The following is an 18,907-nucleotide window of genomic DNA, read 5'->3' on the forward strand; positions in this document are numbered from 1 at the left end:
GGCTACCTGAGATATATACGGCAGCCCTACAGGGAGCGCTGCTCTGAACTCCACTGACATGCATCCCCTTGAGGTAGCTATGAGCCAGCTCAGCCAGGGTTTTTTAGCCCATCTACAACGGGTCTACCAAAACATATAGGTTAGCAATTCCAAGCCTCCGGGGGAGACTGAACACTCCTTCAATTTGTTGGGTGGTTATGTCTGTGGGTGTGTCTACTGTGAAGATGTACAGTACATGTTTATGTATGCTAATTTCACACATGATAATGTATGAATATGCAAGAAAGCTACATTATATAAATGTATCAGTATTGATGCTACAGTACATATAGTACAACAATGACATTACAAGTTTAATAAGAAGTTTTACGTGATTGAGTAAAGCTTCTTCATGGTCTTGAACAACCCATATTACTTAGTCATACTATTCACACATAAACAACTCTAGAATATGTTGAATCTGCATAATACAATATAGAGAAATTAGAATATATAATATTACAGAGAATCCTTTCACTATATACACAAATGTGTGCAGCTACCAAATCCGGAAAATATTTACAGCATTTTGTAAATTAATGATCAGTTAAGCAATGAAATCTCAGTGGAAAAGTATATAAATATTGTGGATATAATATTATTTGGAAAACATATGGCATCTCTCCCTCCCCCCTCCCCCTTCTCTCTCTCTCTCTCTCTCTCTCTCTCTCTCTGTCTCTCTCTCTCTCTGTCTCTCGCTATATATATATATATATATATATATACAGTAAGTCATATATGAAAATAAAAAACATTAAAGAATAAAAGATTAAATGACCGTGAAAACTATTACTTTGTGTAGGATGAAGACTGGCTACATACTCACTACTTTCCCTAAAGAAAAATAAGAAGGTGCTTTGTCTGAATACCTCAGGCATGTGTCAATTTCAGCCACAGAATGCTAAGAGCTTTCCATTGCTTGTCTTCTTGCTCCCCCTAGGATCATTTTTGCTTGCCTAGTGCCATGGTAAATATAGCTGCGGACATCATTTCAGCTGCTCCTTTCTAAAACTTGAGCCACTCTCCTTCCGTCCAGAGTGTTCCATCAATCTCCTTATTCAGTGCCGGGGGATAAGATGTCTCCAACCCCCCCCCCTTAGACATTACCCCCTTACCCCCACAATCTCAGCCAATAAGGGGCTTCAAAATATCAAATATCACTATAACACAAGGACTTATTCTCTGACCAAAGTTGACAGAACCTTACAGCCAATTGCCACCACCAGAGAGCCTACTTCTTTCAGCTTTTCAGAGGTAAGATAGACAGACAAAAGCAGTTGGATGGATGTGAGGGTACTGTTGCCCAATAACTTTCCTTTAACATGGGTGATTCTTAAGTGATTCTCTTATATACACATTTTTATTCCAAATTTTAACTCTCGGATTAATTAGAATGGATGAGGTTATAGTAAACCTTGTTTATATAGAAGTCTGACAGGAAAATGTACACCATGTAAATAATAGCTAATTGTAATTTAAGCTCCGTCTGCTCAAGTACTGTAGTCATTTGAGCTAGAACAGGTGGCTGGTTGACATGTCTTCTATTTGAAAAATATGTCAAACATGCGTTATGTTTACGTCTAACTGTTTGCAATTCAATTTCGTATACTTGGTGCAAGAAATTACATATGTTTTATTATGGAACATCACATAGTTTGTAAATGTGGTGGTAAATGTTTTAATTTTAAAAGCACTGACTATGTAAGATCTATCGACTGAAGTTTTTACTTTGATGTATGTGTGTATAAATCTTTTAAAAAGCATGTAATGTGTTCCTTTAATGTGATCAACTGCATTTTATAAAAGGAGAAGGCTATTTTGACTGGGCTATGTATTTGGCTACATTTCATCCTGCTGTTTAAAATGATATCTAAACCTTTAAAGTGGTCTCTCTGACCGGAGAATATAGAAAATGAATGTTAACAATGACAACTTCGAACGGGACAGCTAATATTAAACTTACAGTGGCCCAAACAAGAATATTTCTGTGTTTGGAGCATGATGGTTAGTTCTGGGGTTTGACAGTGATTTCTCTTCCTACTTCCAACTTTACAGAGAGACATTTTGAAAATCTACTATTCCTGCTTCTGCAAAACAAGCAAGTTATACCATAAGTAGAGTGGCACATTATACCACAGACATTCGGTATAGGCTTCTACTGACAGCCACTTTAAGGCGCATCTTTAATGGAAATGACCATGTCCATATATAGATAAGGCAAAAGGATTAAGACAGCTATTTGGACAGAGGTCTCAGCTGATGCTCAGAAACACGATCCTGACCTGGCCTAATCCTTAAAGACATCTTGGCAGCGATGGAAGGTCAAGAGGGAAAATGTCATTCAATGACAAACATATATAGCCCTGTCTAAAATGGATTGCAACAGCAAAATGTCCAAGACTTTGAATGAATTTGCTATGCGGTTAATTTTTGTTGCAGGCCCCGCCCTGTATGATACATTTTTATCATAGACCCATTAGAGCCTACAGAGGTATATACAAAAGTTAATATCAAATGATGATCAAAAACAAGTTGTCTTTATGGTGTTTACTAGCCTGACTGCCACCCCAACTTAGCCCCACCCACAAAAACATTTGGTCGGGAAGTTGGGTCTGGGGAAGCTCGGTTGGGGAAAAACTATGTCCGGAAAGGAGCTGTTCGGACCAATGAAATTGTCAGTGCCGGCTTTATACGATGATGGACAGATGATCAACAGTAACGTAATCAACCACGTCACCAAAGAGCGCTTGGGTTGAATTCGTTTTCAACATACAACATATTACATTGCTCTGATTGGTTGTAGGTCTATCCAATTGAGCGAAGAGGCATTTGTTTTACGAGTTCGGTTAAAACACGCCCCATACCCACAGCCCAACGGAGAGTTATCAGACTCAAATTCTGACTACAATTATGAGTATGACAACGTCAGGCAGGGTGTTTAGAACCTTGTGAGGTTGCTAGGAATTTGAGAGCGGTCATCAAATTAGAGAATATTCTGTAAATCGTGACACGTTCATGACAAAATTCACATTCCTTCACTTTCTTATGAGATTTTCTTTCAGAAAATTATTTTGAGATGTTGCAAACTCAAAGCTTCATAAAGTTTGGGATCAGCCACTGGACGCTGTCTGCTTGATGTTCTTCTATGTGCAAGTGATTCCTGTACCTTAAACTATTTTGCTTTGTTTCAGTTTTACATCCACTGTGAACATGTCTGACACCGAAGCGTAAGTGCTCTGATCCGGTCATTTTACTGACCAGAGGCAATTATTGGACTAGCTTGCTGATTGGCAGGCTGGTCATCATACATTATTTTAGGTCTTTATATTGGCCTACCGTTCTACTGTATTTCTCAACCTAATTTTTTTTCTCTTCATTTTTCAGCGATGCCTTAGGTAAGCAACAATTGTAATTAGTAACAATCCGACCATTATTTTTTAGATGACGCTTCTGTCAAGTGAGGCCCACAGTTGAATTTGATGAATACAACTTGTGCTAAATAGGAAATTAAATGTGTAAAAATTGTGTTTATTCAAAGTTTTTTCTCCAATGTTTGACACAGTGTTTCTCATGATTATGTACACATTAATAATTGATAATTTTGTGCAGGTTTGGCTTTGTTCCCTAAATAATGGTTAATATGCAGCTGCCCACGTTTCGCATTTTACAAACCTTGTTTGTTACTGTGAATCTACCCTGAGTTTTTAATGCATATTTTCAGGGGAAGAACGTTTTGTTTTTAATATTTAAATCATCTTCAATTGGCCAAAATATTAAAAGCATTTGAACACTTCCTCAACCTGGAATTATGTTTGGAAAACCAAGTGTGCCAAATGCTGTCTTTCTAGACTTATGGCCTGATAAATCATAGTTGCAGTTAAAAATTGGAAATTGGTTGGAATTAGATTTGATTTTGTTTGTTAAAATTCAATTTGTATTGTCTCGAGAGACAGCATAGCCTTACTGTGCTTATATGTATGAATTTGATTTTTATGAATTGAGAAATGACGTTCTTTTTTAATTGTTTCACCATATCTTTTTGCGGATAATGAAGAGGATGAAGGTAAAAAGGATGGACAATTTGGTTTTAAAAACGTATTTTTAAATTACTAATTTGTCAACTCTACACCCTTAATATCAATTGTGTTTGACAATGCTTCCTTTGCTGACCTGGGGACTCCTCATGTTTGTGATTGACTCATTTCTTAATTAAAACCTCTGTCTTCAAAGATCATCATGTAATTCATTGATCCTCACCTTGTATAATGTTTTGTTTTGTGTGAAATCAGACTATTCATGGTTCATCTCAGTCTTCACACTCAACAAAGCAAGTTATAGGTGCTCTGTGCTATCTTTACTGGCCTTACTTGAATAATTACATAAAAGTAATATGACGAAATCTTATCTAATTATAGGTTTCCATCACATCACATTTTATCTCTACTAAATGTAGCATTCTGAATATAAATTCAGTAACTAACTAACTACATGTATATATTGTGTGCCTCTACCATTAACTGGAATGTAATGTTTTTTTTGTGTAAATCATCTGCAACTAAATCTTGATACAGCTTCAGCTAGTGATAAACACACCTAATGCAAACATGCTTGATGAGTACAACATTTGCCACTTGGACAAAAAATTCATCATTTGCTAAGATTTGTCTGTCAAGTGGGAAACATACAGTACTGTATTATGTTGTCAAAAAACACCTGCTAGCTAGGAAAGTATTATTAATAATAGTGTGCCATGTTTGTCAAACACTAGTTAATTAAGGGTGTGCTCTTTCTGACTGAGTGACAGTGAGTTAAATACTTATTTAAACACATGAAAAATGTGATTGGGCCATAGATTACTCCACATTTTTTGGTGTGTGATAGGTTTTCAACCCAGGTATCTCCAGTACATAGAAAAACATCATTACCATCAATATCTAACGGATCATTTCTCTCCTGTTGTTGGTCACTGACCCATCTCTCTCTATTTGGTCACCTCTTTTCCATCACTCTCCCATTTGATAAAATGATTTCCTGTTCCCTATTTCATCTATTTACTCTCTCTTGTCCTCACACTTCTTCTCCTCTGCATCAGTGGTCATGGCTATTCCCTCGCAATGCTGCCCACTCTTAACCCTTTCTTTGTGTCCCAATCGCTTTCTTTTTTCCTCATGCCTTCATGATCAATAACCTCCGAACCCTTCCTCTCCCTGGTTGCTCGTTGCATGCTGCGTGACCATAGCCGAAGAAGTAGTAGAAGTAGAGGTAGCCCCTGAGGCAGCCCCTGAGCCAGAGGTAGAACCAGAACCAGAACCAGAACCAGAACCAGAGGTAGAACCTGAACCAGAGCCAGAGCCAGAGCCAGAGCCAGAACCAGAGCCAGTGGCGGAGGAAGGTATGTGGCATGGGGTATTCATTCATCCTTCCCAGCCAGAACAGTGCATCTGTTTCTAGCTAGACCAAACCCACTAATATAGCAGCGCCTAGTGGTCGTGTCCCAGCCCTTTGAAGTAGCTTACTGGAGGTACCTCCTCTTCATAACTGCCCACTATGAAGAAATAGACATACTTTATATGCATAGTCAGTTATGCGTATTCCTGTAGTTACTGAGATGGCCATTCACACTGTCAAAGCACCTCTCTCTCCCTACTGCTTTAGCTGCATTGTCTCATGCTGCTTACTTGCTTTTGTGATGCGGACTCTAGTAGCTACTGGCTACTCTGTAGTATGTGTTACTAAGTCAGCCATGATGCTACAAACTAAGCAAATTTCCTTACTGCATTTATTCTCACATCAGTCATCACGCTAGAAACTATTGTGATAACACTACTTCTAAGATACAGTGTATACCTTATTACCAAAAAGATGACTTTTTTGCTCTTTTGTATATAAATGTGAGCTAGCATATATCACCATATTAGAGATTGAGGTAGATTATACATGTGCCAGTTTGTTGCTTTCTAGCATCTGTGCTGAATGTGTGATTTTATGCTTTTGTTGATTATAGCAATTGTAGCTATGTAAAAGAGTACTCAAAGGTACAAAGAAAGTTTTCACGGTAACCAACTCTTACATCACATTTCAAATTAACCTGCTTTTACTCGAAGAAACTTCTCCATTCCAACATGGCTCTGAAATTTCTAAATAAAATAAAAATATAATCTGATTATGTGCTGACATTTACTGGTTACTGCTGGTTAACATCAGCATTACATGATAATGGGTGATGATTTCTTCATGTAAAAGACACTTCTTTGCCCCTTCTGAGGTATTGTATTAATTTTTGTTTTCAAATGATAGCAAGTGTTTGCAATACAGAAGCTAAAGTATGTGTCTACTTATATTCAGCTTTCACATTGGGGTGTCATACAAAATCTAAATTTTCAATGTTGTTATTGATGGCCTCTATTTATCTTTACTTCAAATGCTGATTCTGTGTTATTTTCAAAGATAGAAATATTGTAATGTGTACACCTCAATTTGTGTGAATGTGTTCATAAAGCTCTGCATTGTACACAGATCATGTGCTGTCAGGCCTAGCGACTTGTGTTGAGCCTATGGTTGTGTCACTAATGATGTTCTGCTTTTGCTTTGGACGCTTACTGCATGCAGAGGCCTATGAAGAGGAAGGTATGTTGACCCACATTCTTGTATGTGTACTTCTTATTGGGCTGTCAGCTCTGTCTCCTTATTGGCTGGAAGGCTGGTGGGGGAGGGGGATGGGTAGTCCAGGAGGCTGGGGGTCTTCATGTTGGAGAGTGCATTTATTGCAAGCCTAAACCTATGTCCACAATACAAAATACTGTAAAAATATGTCCCTTTATCTAAAGAAATTCCCGTGGCCCAAGCAACAAATATTTAAAATCAGAGGCTTAAGTCTCCTCTAGAAGCGTGACACCGAGAGAAAGGGTGAAGGATTATATACTGCTGACTTGTCCGCCGCGGGGGTTGACCCCACAGCTCATGTCTCGCTCTGCTTCTTCTCTTTTTTGCATGATGTGCCAAACCAGTCGAGGAAGGAGATCAAGATGGTAGTTTGTATTTCCAGTGTTGTTGCTTTGCCAGTGCTTTGGTCAAGCCCAAAAACTAATTACCCCCCCAAATTTAATTAACTTACTGTTGTTGTTAGTTTTTTTTTATCATACTGAAGTACAATTAACAGTTATACTATCATCCAAGTACAGAGTTAATCTTGGATTGGAAAGTCAAATATGGTAGATAATGTAGTTAGGTTTGCGAGTGTGCATCATAATATGGATCTGATCTGTAGAACAGAGGTTTGTATACAGTGAGATATTCTGCATCATACTAATCCGTATTAGCACATCCAATGTAATTTTACCAGTTGGATTTTAAAACTAATGTAAGCCCAATTAACAGGAACATTAAAAAAGACTTATACACATTTTACCTTATCTTTCAAAACAAAGCATAACCGGGATCCCTGAAATGATACTAAAAGTGTGTCCACGTGAATACACCTCGAAATTAACCACCAATGTGGTGTGTTGCCTAAAACCTTGACCTCATGAGACATCTAACCTTGTAACATATTCTTCTTTTTTTAACCAAACAGAAGAAAAGCCAAAGCCAAAGTAAGTCTGTTTAATTTCACTTGTCAGTGTCACACCCTTCACCTTGTATAGCATGTTTATACTTTTAGCAGTTACTACAGTGTAGCACCATATGTTATATAATGGGGTACTTCTTACCAAATCAATTATCTTCAATGAATCTCCATAGACCTACTGCTCCTAAGATCCCTGATGGAGAGAAGGTGGACTTTGATGTAAGCAGATTCTTGGTTTCATATCCCTCTCCATGTTTCCCCTGTCTGCACACATCCCCCCACCACGATGCAAATGTAAAGTTTTACCAACATGGTCTGACTCAATGTAACCCCCAAACATCTATTATGGTTCTAACAGGACATCCATAAGAAGAGACAGAACAAAGACCTGGTTGAGCTGCAGGGACTGATCGACGCTCACTTTGTGGGCAGGAAGAAGGAGGAGGAGGAGCTCCTTGCTCTCATGGCCAGAATTGTTCGTGAATACAGCAACGTTTTCCCAATGTACTCTCAGTACAGCACAGCACATTAGTTACACATCCGTATCGATCCACTCAACATAGCTAAGTGGAGCCTCTCTCAGCCAAGCGCATATAAAATCCATTTCTAAGCCACTCAAAATCCAACAGGGCTAAGAAACAGTGCCTCCAGGTGGAAGTGAAATAACTGTTTGTGTGTGGCCCGTAGGAAAAACGTAGGACTGAGAGGGCTGAGCAACAGAGAATCCGTGCTGAAAAGGACAAGGAGCGCCAAGCGAGACGTGAGGTGAGTGCACCCCTGTAATGTATTTACAAAATGTAAAGATGTTAAGGTACTTTTGGTTTCCCTTTGGCGTGCCTTAGGTGCAACTGGTTCTTTGCATGAACAATCAAATGCAGGCAACTTAGGTGCCACAGTAATTCTTCAGTATTTGGTTTGTCCTGGCAGGCTGAGAGGCTGAAGAGGGAGGAAGCAGATGCCCATAAGAGAGCAGAGGAAGATGCTAAGAAGAAGTCTGCTCTGTCCAACATGGGCTCCAGCTACAGCAGCCATCTGCAGAAGGTACTGTACATGTAACATATGACAGAAAATAACACCCCAGACCTGAACTTCTCAATTATTCAGCGTAGCCAGGTACCAGTGATAGTACAGTTCATAACCAACTATTTTCAAACGCAATATAATGTTCAATTTCACTGGGATTACAGTTTTTGATGTCAAGTCAAGTTTATTTATAGAGTACATTTACTAAACAACAACTGTTAAACAAATTACTATACAGTCAGAGTAGGAAAAGCCATAGAACAACACAAAACAAAACAACATTTTAACAAAAAAAGAAAGAAAGGCAACTGTCATACTGTGTTAAAAGCCAAATAATACAAATGAGTCTTTAGACGGGATTTAAAAACATGTAGTGTATGGGCCAGCCTAACATGTAGAGACAGCGCGTTCCAGAGTTTAGGGGCTGCAACTGAAAAGACATGATCACTCTTGTGCTTCAACCTAGATTTTGTGACCCTCAGAAGCTTACTTATTGGACCTTGATAAGACGTGTAGCTTGAACAGATCAATAAGGGGAGCTCTTGTTGGCTTTTTCCTGTTAAAAGATGCAGCAAACCTGCAATATTTTATTTTTCTATAACTTAAAGGCTGACTCGAAGAGAGGTGGTGGTAAGAAGCAGACTGAGAGAGAAAAGAAGAAGAAGATTCTTGCAGACAGACGTAAAGCAATCAACATCGATCATCTGAGCGAAGACAAGCTGAAGTGAGCTGTTCTTTCTTTAGCGTTATTCATTGCCAGCTGGTGATGTCCACAGCTTAAGGAAATACGCATACATTCCTACATTCCACTGAGCAGTTTATACCATATGTTTGTGAATGGTCCTTATTGAATGTACACTTTTAAAATACCAGCCTAACACTCTGCTCTGGACATTATTTTCATCTAAATGTATTAGTTTGTTTTTATTGTGGCTGCAATAGACACACTCTTTGGGTGAACGGTCTGTAACATGTTTCTCTTTCTTTGCCATGCTTAGGGAAAAGGCCAAAGAGCTGTGGGACTGGATGTATCTTCTTGAGGCTGAGAAATTTGATCACCTTGAGAAACTGAAAAGGCAGAAGTATGAGGTGAGTGGCTGTTCATAGGGAATATGTTGTCATGTACATAGTTTTATTTTCACTAGTGAATAATGATGGGTCTGTAGACAGTTCCTCCTCCTTCAGATTATATGTTGTTGCTCCATAATATTCCTTATTTTAAAGCAAACTATGATATAACAAGGTGATTCTGATCAGGAGCAATGTCATATTTGTCAACAGGCTTTTATGAACAGGCACTTGAAATAGACTACACATCTTGCTAATATTTTCTGTTATCCATTCATAATTTTGTGTGTATTACAACACTCAAAAACAACAACAATCCAAATCACAATTGTGTTTATGACTCGTAAATAAATCAAACTAAATTACATAACAAATGTGTAAAAGAGGGCTTGAACACATCCTCCAGCACTGATGCTTGATTCCCATGTGAACCCAAATGTCCTTTGATATCCTTCAGATCACCTCACAGCATAAGAGAGTGGAGGAGCTGAGTAAATTGTGAGTAATAGTGACATGCTCCAAAGACAGGCACAAGCCACAAGGCCGGGCCTTGGGAGCGCATGGTCTGCATGCCTGGGAAGCTTGTTAATATGGACCATGGAAGCCAGTTACCAACTGGAGGGCAGGCGCCCTCAAGTAGAAGTGGAAGGTTATTCGCAGATGATGATATGGACGTTCAACTGAACTTTGATAATACATGGATATTGGGTACAACGCACAAAATTTAAGCCGTCAAAATAGCAATTTTGATAAGTAAAATAGTCATGCATTTTAGATTATGCTTAACAAATAAGTGAGTTAATTAGCTAGTATTATTCTGTGCATTTGGGTTAAGTATGTTAGTGGAATACACTCACACAAACTTCACCAGAGAAACAAACAGAAACACATTGATTCGACTTTTACAATATATTGACACTGATGTAATTGATTTTTATAAGGTTTATAAACTTAAGTCCATATAAGTAGTCATTGGTTTTTGAGTGGAATTGAAATACCAAAATGGAGAATCATTATTTCTGTCCGAAGGTAAGTAAGTGTTTTCTGGTCAGTCTGCTGGTCAGCTTTGTCTCCATGCTATCTGGCACTTTCTTCCCACAGTTAGGAGCTTTGTTTAAGCTGCTATGGCAACACTGGCCTACTCGTTTGTTGTCTCGCTCTCCTCCCTATCTTTTCCTATTTTCATTTTTTTTAACTTGAGCTGGAACACCAGAGAGACCACACATATTACTGACACACTAAAGTTGTAAGTAAAGAGGAAAGAAAGAAAAAAAGAAAGAATTAAAAATAACAAACCGTAACAAACAAAGGAAAGTTATCATTGGAAATAATATTCAATATGAATAACCTACAGTTTAATCCATAGTTACCAATCAATAGTGTAATGTTTGTGTTCTGTTGAATAGAGTTGAGAGCACATTCAGTAAAGGCTAGTAATATATGCCATATCGAGTAAAGTATGTGTACAGTATGTGTGTGAATGCTCTAGGTTTTCCACCTCAAGTAATAATGCGGCCCTCACTCACAGGACTGCTGTCTCCTTCAAGGTGAGCGTGGGGTTCTCAGAGGTCAGAAGTACTCCGCTACTGGTTTAAAAAGTTGCCATGTGTCATTTTGCAGGTTATATCCCTCAGAAATCGTATTGATGAGCTGCAGAAGCAGTAAGTGCCACCTCCCACTATATTTCACTCCCCCCCCCCTTCACCATACTAGCATGGGAAACTGATGCATTTGCTATTTCAAGAAAGTGACTCTTTCCAGAAGAAATGCATTTGTCATTGCCATTGTCATCTTAAAGTAAAAAGAGAACTTGCCACATTCTGCACACGTATGCAACAGATGCTGGTAAGGAATAATTGTTCTCTCTGTTGCATTGAAGGATGCACAACACATGAAATGTCCCATCAGTCATTGTAGCTTTAGAAATGACAAACATAGCAAAGGATGTACTCCATTCAGACTATTACAACATCCACCCACTCAACTGTTCTATAACCGTGACTGACCCCGTGTCAACTCAGAGGTATTTAATGTTTCTCTATGGTTGTTACATCTCACTTTTGTTGGATGTAACAGAGAAAGGTGCGATCCACATGATCTCAGTTTTATGTCTGTGTGCAGGTTTAAAGGGGAAAGACACTGATGCACACATCAACATTCTCTCAATGTCTTTGTTACACTACACACTTATGCCTAAAAGCAGCCAATTACATTATTGTTATTACATTGAATAATTTAATGCACAAAGAGTAAGACTGCTACCTGTATCTAAACTTACCTACATAAGATTACTTATTACAGTAGTGTATTGTATCTTTTACCCTTTGCCTATTATCTTAGTCATGTGGATCACAAAATGTGTGTCGTTTTTACTCGTTTTCATTCTTCTGGAATGAAAACTAAGAAAAACCTTATTACATGAATCTCCAGTCTTATGACTCTGTGGGCATACATGAAATGAGCTGCTGAATAACAAGACGGTAAGTATTGCATGGCATTATAGAAAACAGCCGCATGATTTTTAACAACCACATTTTTGAATACATATTGTTGTCTACGTGTAGAAGTTGGCATGGACTACATTTTCGCACTAAATTAGGAAATATTAATGGGGTAACCTTTGTAATAGTCCTACTTCATTACTTGGCTCATTTGTTTGATCATAGTGCAACGTGTTGGGCAGTCATGTACATTTGATCAGTGTTTGCCACAAGTGAGCAATATACTTTACAACACCACTGACCTGTTGCTTGCGCTCATTGCGCATTTGCAGCAGCAAGAAGGGAGCCGCCACCCGCCGCAGAAAGTAGACTACACATTCAAGAGGCCACAGAAACAGCCCTGGAGCGACAAAACCTTCAATGCCGTCTGTCCATTACAGCTCCTCAGACAACATATAGACCTACATCAAATGCACAAAAACGACAACATCTTGACGTGTCACTGCCTGTTTCGCGTTATGTGGAATTATGTTGTCATGAAGTCAGTCAGTTTCTTTATGGTGTTCATAAAGACCTGACTAGGCCTATAGGTTTTTATGACTTTTTTTGTAAATAAAGGGTGACGCCTCAGTTTGTCTTACGATCTTTTACGTTTTGCTTAGAAATATATATCTCCTTTCAACAGAAATCGTGCATGACAATTTGGTATATGATCTCATAAGGGAGCACATGGTTTTGTAGACCTAGAGTTAAAACAAATAAAAAGTCAAGACAATGAGACAATATATTTAGAAAATCTAACATGCCCTCCAACATTTTTATAACGTCCAATTAAGGATAGGTCTAAGTGTATCAAATCGATCGAGTAGGCCTATAACCTTAAAAGGTCTGGCATGCAAGGTCTAAGTAGACAGAAACTACTAATAAACCATGCCAATCCTTAAATGATGTAGTTAACGTTCAGTAAGATGTTCTTATTTTAGTTAACTACAACTTACGTTCAGTTTGATGTGGGTAATTCACCTTTTTTTTACATCAACCTCCATAATTATTGCTATTACATTTGTTGAGAAAAAAGCGGAGAGAGGGAAAACAATATTGTCATCCCAGTGACAGAAAATGCCATATGTATAAATATTTATTCATTAAAATGCTGACATTCACTCATATTGTTATTATAAATAGGCCTATAGTTAAACATTGTACACAACAATCCAAGCCTTCGTTTGAACAAGCTATTAAATAAGCATACAATTCTGCATATAATTTTTTCTGACAACTTATTTACAAATATACAAAATGGTCCTCATTTTCCGGATTGTTTTGTCTATAAAAGGCAATTTTAACCAACTGGAATCAGGAAACATAACAAAAATATGGCTATTAAGATTATTTCACTTATTCCTGCTATTCCTGAATCAATAGCATCGCTGACAGGCCTAAACATTTCAATGTAGACCTAATTTAGGCTGTTTTAAGAATGTGGTCGCTTTGCCAAAGGCTGGTAACTTCACCACTGCCTCGTAGCCAGCGATCTATGGCAAACAATTGACCTATGGCGTAGAAATTCCATACTAAATCAGGAATACGTTTGTTCTCAATAATGTTCCAAAAGTTTTGTTCCCCGGCGCTTCTCTCTCAGAATCCATGGGATGCTCACAACACCTGGTAGACAGTGTTGGGGTCATGCGATGCCGGGACGCAGTTGGTAGGAGACGGTATGGGTGCTCCAGTCTCGCTAACGACAGAACCCTCTTGAGGGGAGCAAGGGCCACAGTCGGACCCCTCCTGTACTGCGGGGCAGCTTGAAGTGTCCGTCGTAATTCGCTCGACGATGCTTGATAAACAGTCTAAGCTGGAAATTACAGAGTTCTTGGTTCTGGAATCTGCAAAAAGAAACAGTCCATTTTATAAATAAAACATGACATATGATATAAACATGTGATATATAAATATATATATATATATATATATATATATATATATATATATATATATATATAGACATACATGTATATCTGATATATATAAATATATATATATATACATGTATATATGATATATATATCACATTATTGTCATGAATAACAAATAAAGACCCTACAAAATATAGACATTTGTTTCCTCAGTTTGACAAAGTTTGATCAAATTTAAATTGACCAAAAAATGTTTTTTTTCTCCGGACAGTCAAACTGGTGTTAATTAATGAATGAACGTATAAATTGTAAGAGCATGATTAGAGATCAATCTTACCATTTGGTGCTTCATTAAAATAGGTGCGATCATAGTTGTCTCTTCGTCTTGGGGGACATGAAGGCCCATTAAAGTCCATCTAAAGATTGTGCAAAATAAGTGATCAATTCCAGAATAAAAGACCATTTGCTATTTTATTTTTTGTATTTCGTTAGATCCTAAATTATAACATTTTACAAAAAACTGTTAGCATATTTCTTACCATGCCGTCAGAGCAGTTGGAGCGAGGACTGGACACATCTGAGTCCCCACTATAGTGATCCAGAACGGGGTAATAGTTCTCCTCCTGTCCGACCCGAAGCAAGGCCTGGAGGGACTCGATATAGCTGATGGCATTACGCAGTATTTCTACTTTGGGGAGCCTCTGGTTTGGGTTCGTGGAGGTACATCTTTTCAGTGTCTCGAATGCGTCATTGACCTTGCCAAGTCTCCTCCTCTCCCGCATAGTAGCAGCTTTCCTACGGTCTGCATTGGTGGTCTTCCTTTTGCAGGCTTTGCATGCCCATAACAGGCACCTGCCAGCCTGGTGGTGCCCACTCGGAGCTCGAATATGCTCGTCCTCGTTGTGATGGTGATCCTCCGGCTTTAGGAGACCAACATGCACCAGTCTCGGGTCGAGGTCTTCAAAGAACTGCATGTCACTTGTATTAAAACAAGGGTCGTCGTAAAAATCATCTGCAGAGGTAAAAGGAATATCCGGCAACTCCATGGTTTTCCGTAGAAATATTCTGTAGAAAATGTTAAACGGACCCTTTCCAACTCTTTGTTTATTTCGTGTAGATTTCTTACCTAAAATTAACTGTTTTTTATTCGCTAATGGTAAACTTGTTTTGACTGAAATGCCCTTGGTTGCTTGTTTGACTGTGTAGCTTTACCAATTATATAAAGTGGTCAGTAAGTTTGGGGCGTGTCTTTTCGAAGACCGTTATGTCAGATAACCAATAAGCGATGGTCTGGGAGGAGCCTGCAATGACTGTCTTGAAAGATCAAGAAGTATAGTTAAGAAGAAAAACAATTATTGTACTTCATAAGTTTAGATGTATTCAGTATAAAATAGGTCAAGGCTATAAAATCCCTTGAGTTTATTTAGCGACATATTCTTATATCAATTAAGATTACTCTAATCAGGACTAATGCTCAACCCTAGGGCTATGGTTGAATTGTAAATTCAGAAGACTTAAGATAACTTTCATTTATTTGAATGTTGAATCATGTGGTACGTGATTTATTCCGTCGCTACTTGACTTTTGTTCTTTTTATTTTGAGTTTGTCCAAACTCTGAGAGTTTGCCCAACTCCAAGTGAACATAAGACAATTATCATGTGAATTTGTCTAATTGATAGTCAGATTATACTCCTATATCCCACTTTCAAACTGGAATTTGTTTACCAAATTAATTTAAAGTAGGCCTTCTAAATAAAATATCATGTAAAGCAAGGAAACCCCGACCTAAACCCAGTTCATCAGTCGGTTCTAACTGAGGAACGGTAGATGGCGATGTGGACGTCCAACACCTTCAAATTAGAAGGGCAACCCAAAAATAGCAGTTTAAAACAAGACTTAAATATATAATGTCAACCGTAGCAGTTTAATGTGTAAGTAGGCCATTAAATTACAGCTTACATGAGTTGTAAGCGTTAAGATGGTCCATCTTGTCCTGCGTTACAGTAGGCTATTATTGCCAAACCGCCGGATATGCAGACAGGGCAGTGGCTGATCAAAGTCAATCGAACCTTCTCTTTTATTTAGAAATCTAATAACAATTAACATTTGTTTGATTACTGCAAATACAAAAAGCAACATGCATGCTATTTATGTCATGGAAAATGCAAATGAAAAACAACGCCCTCTAAAATTTAACTAATTCAAAGAAAGATCAGTGCTTTGTGAATGGCTAACATAGCTATTCATTAATGTATTATAATAAGTCTGAACTGTAGTTATTCAGATGACAAATGTATATGTATAATATATTTATTTAACTTATTTTGTTCTGCTGTCCAGTTTTCTACAGAAATGATTGCCCAACAAAAAAGTCTAAAGGCCCGTCTCCACTGCCCACCTGCGTATTTTACTTGAAAAGATTCGATGGAATGTACACGTACAGGGATTATAACAAAGATGAGTGAAGAATAATGACCTTCACAGATAATATACAACAATAGATTGATCGAAAAGTAGGCTAAAATTAGGTCTATAAAAAACGAAACCCGTAAGTAGAAACTCCAGGCTGTCATTTGTCTTGTCCACTTCCCTGGTGATGGTGTCAGAAGGTCAATTAGGCCTTTGATCATGGTGTTGAGTGGGACACCAGCCTGAAGTGACCAATGCGTGCCTTGCTCAGGACATATTCTCATCCACTGCTCAATCTTCTGCTGTTTAAAATACATCCTGTATACATTATTTTAATGTACAATTACTTGAACTTCAAATTTGTACAACCATGGTCTGTGAGATAATGTTATTTATTCGATTAATACTAGTAACAACTGTATATCCTATATGCAGCATTTAGGCTTAAAAAAATAGAGAACAGACTTTCTATGCAACAGAAATTGCAAAATTGTATGTACCAAGAGTGTCTCATTGCAAAAAAAGATGTCTATGATGAAATTTCCCAGACTGTGACTGCATCTGGCTATTTCTTTCCCTGCTTGCACCTCCCTAGCTGTCCGGAACATGGCTGTAATGGACACCTTTGCTGGCAATAGAGCCTAGATCCTTGAAAAGCTCCCTAGGTTTAGGTCTACCCTGATCTAGTTCCAGCAAAAACTCTGTAGTTTTTTCAAATACAATTTGTACATGTTATGAAATAATGTGTCCTCATTCTTTTACAACTTAAACATGCCAGACAAAAAACAAAAAGCAAATTATATTATAACAGAATATACATGTGGTGTGGTTAGTTGTGGTGGTTCATGGACATATTTGATATGAAATTGGGGGATATGCATCTTTTTAATGAGCTATGTAGGCTTGAAAGAATTGTACAATAAGTTTGACTAAAAGGTTTCACTGATGTTATGGAACATCTTCAGGGAAAGACAGCCCAGAGCGACAGTATGAGAGAGAGAGAGAGAGACAGAGAGACAGAGAGACAGAGAGACAGAGAGACAGAGAGACAGAGAGGAAGAGAGAGGGAGAAAGAGAGACTTGATTGAGAAGGCTAAACTGAGGGCAGTCCAAGTCCTGTCTCTGTGTGTGTAGGTGTGTGTGTATATGTTTTGGAATGTGTGTGCATTTTGTGTTGCTCATTCCAAGTACTTTTGTGGATTTTCATTACCTGACTACCACTCTTTAATTTGTTAATATCTTCCCGAGTCTTCAGATCAGGAGCCTAGTTACTGTCTTAAATATAGTAACTTGTGAAATTGAAGACTAATGGCCTTTTACTTGAAGCTGATATTGGCTGTAGGCTGTTCTTGGGGTACATTCAAATAAATCAAACCATATGAACATGATATTGCAGGACTTGATCACTCCGAAAAATATCAATACATATAAGATTCTTTGTGTTTTTTTGTGGTCAAATTACTTTCCCATTGCAGAATTTAATACATTGAGATTTATATTGGAAATGATTAAACTACATTTGTAAACTGTGGATTTTGATTTAACTTGGAAAAAATATACACACTTCTAAAAACACTACCTATATTTTCAAATTTCCATGGATACAGTCCTACAATTTGACTGGAGAACATTGTGTTTTCCTACAAGGGTGTCTATTTACTTTCACAATACTGATTGCTAAAATGGTCAAAGCTAACTGGGAAACAAAGTGATGTGGTCAAAATACAAACCACAATGCCCATCCCTTCCAAAATCCTACACGTTAGTCACCACTCATCAGTTTAGTGAGGGGAATGTCGAGAAGAGACACGTCAACATCAGCACTATTGAATCCCCCCTGCACTGCAACCTCCAGCTAGGACTCCATATTCAGTGCATAAGCGACTGTATTGTTATTAGCTCATCAAGTTGTTGTAAGTTTAAAGTAGAATCTCTATTGGTTTATAATGCCTTTTCCCTTCTCCTCTCCCCACCTGTCCATTTTGTTGATTCAAGTGTTAGTTAAAGCATACTTTTGTCGAGAGTACAGTGAAATCAGTCTGTCTATATACTGTACAAGTCTGACAAAATGTGGATGTTGTTGAGTCACAGATTTAAAACACATTCTGAGTATAACTATGTCGGTGTCCTTAAAAAGTGTTTCGTTGATTTAAAAAATCCATAGAGCCAGTAGACATGATCCTATTCTTGGGGATGGTTGATCCATAATAAGATGCCTCGCTCGAGGTATGTAAACATTTGTCATATTTGGTTTCCTAAGACAGAATGGAGGAATCTGGCAAGAGCCTTAAGCTAAGCATGTCCTGTAAGTAAATAGTGTGGCATAGTGTGTGTGGCTACTTTTATTCCAGGAATGCAACCAGCAAGCACACACCTTATACATTGACCCACCCCACACACACACACACACACGCACAAACAGACAATGCCACACTGTGTCCTT

General features: G+C 38.1%; 2 protein-coding genes across 11 annotated transcripts; one reads left to right on the top strand and one right to left on the bottom strand.

Moving 5' to 3' along the window:
- The first annotated feature begins 1,216 nt into the window (after positions 1–1,216).
- Positions 1,217–12,788, top strand: LOC124481451 (troponin T, fast skeletal muscle-like). Of its 10 annotated transcripts, none has more exons than XM_047041347.1 (16): positions 1,217–1,293; positions 3,231–3,266; positions 3,424–3,434; positions 4,094–4,102; positions 5,279–5,431; positions 6,649–6,666; positions 7,047–7,067; positions 7,613–7,631; positions 7,780–7,825; positions 7,965–8,081; positions 8,294–8,371; positions 8,534–8,647; positions 9,238–9,353; positions 9,628–9,718; positions 11,318–11,358; positions 12,471–12,788. In XM_047041347.1, the coding sequence occupies exons 2-16, from the start codon at positions 3,250–3,252 to the stop codon at positions 12,505–12,507; spliced, it is 888 nt and encodes a 295-aa protein (XP_046897303.1). In that variant the 5' UTR covers positions 1,217–1,293; positions 3,231–3,249; the 3' UTR covers positions 12,508–12,788. The 10 variants fall into 10 exon arrangements, with proteins under 10 accessions (XP_046897303.1, XP_046897302.1, XP_046897305.1 ...); XM_047041346.1 differs by lacking the exon at positions 11,318–11,358 and adding an exon at positions 10,155–10,195 and having other exon boundaries at positions 1,218–1,293; XM_047041349.1 differs by lacking the exons at positions 7,047–7,067; positions 11,318–11,358 and adding an exon at positions 10,155–10,195 and having other exon boundaries at positions 1,218–1,293.
- On the bottom strand, positions 12,673–15,276 carry LOC124481453 (myoblast determination protein 1 homolog 1). The gene is made up of 3 exons (XM_047041357.1): positions 14,594–15,276; positions 14,392–14,470; positions 12,673–14,024 (listed from the first exon to the last, which is right to left on the bottom strand). Exons 1-3 carry the CDS (start codon positions 15,098–15,100, stop codon positions 13,795–13,797), a joined length of 816 nt encoding a protein of 271 aa, XP_046897313.1. The 5' UTR covers positions 15,101–15,276; the 3' UTR covers positions 12,673–13,794.
- Between the last annotated feature and the right edge of the window lie 3,631 nt (positions 15,277–18,907).

This window comes from Hypomesus transpacificus, chromosome 19, assembly GCF_021917145.1.
Source record: "Hypomesus transpacificus isolate Combined female chromosome 19, fHypTra1, whole genome shotgun sequence".
Classification (NCBI taxonomy): Eukaryota; Metazoa; Chordata; class Actinopteri; order Osmeriformes; family Osmeridae; genus Hypomesus; species Hypomesus transpacificus.

Excerpts from the sequence above, each read along its gene's own strand:
- LOC124481451 (XM_047041347.1), top strand. Across the intron at positions 8,648-9,237 it reads ACAGCAGCCATCTGCAGAAG|GCTGACTCGAAGAGAGGTGG; the intron begins GTACTGTACATG and ends TATAACTTAAAG. Across the intron at positions 9,354-9,627 it reads CTGAGCGAAGACAAGCTGAA|GGAAAAGGCCAAAGAGCTGT; the intron begins GTGAGCTGTTCT and ends TGCCATGCTTAG.
- LOC124481453 (XM_047041357.1), bottom strand. The coding sequence starts at position 15,100 with ATGGAGTTGCCGGATATTCCTTTTACCTCTGCAGATGATTTTTACGAC. Across the intron at positions 14,471-14,593 it reads CCAACTGCTCTGACGGCATG|ATGGACTTTAATGGGCCTTC; the intron begins GTAAGAAATATG and ends CACAATCTTTAG. Across the intron at positions 14,025-14,391 it reads TTTTAATGAAGCACCAAATG|ATTCCAGAACCAAGAACTCT; the intron begins GTAAGATTGATC and ends TTCTTTTTGCAG.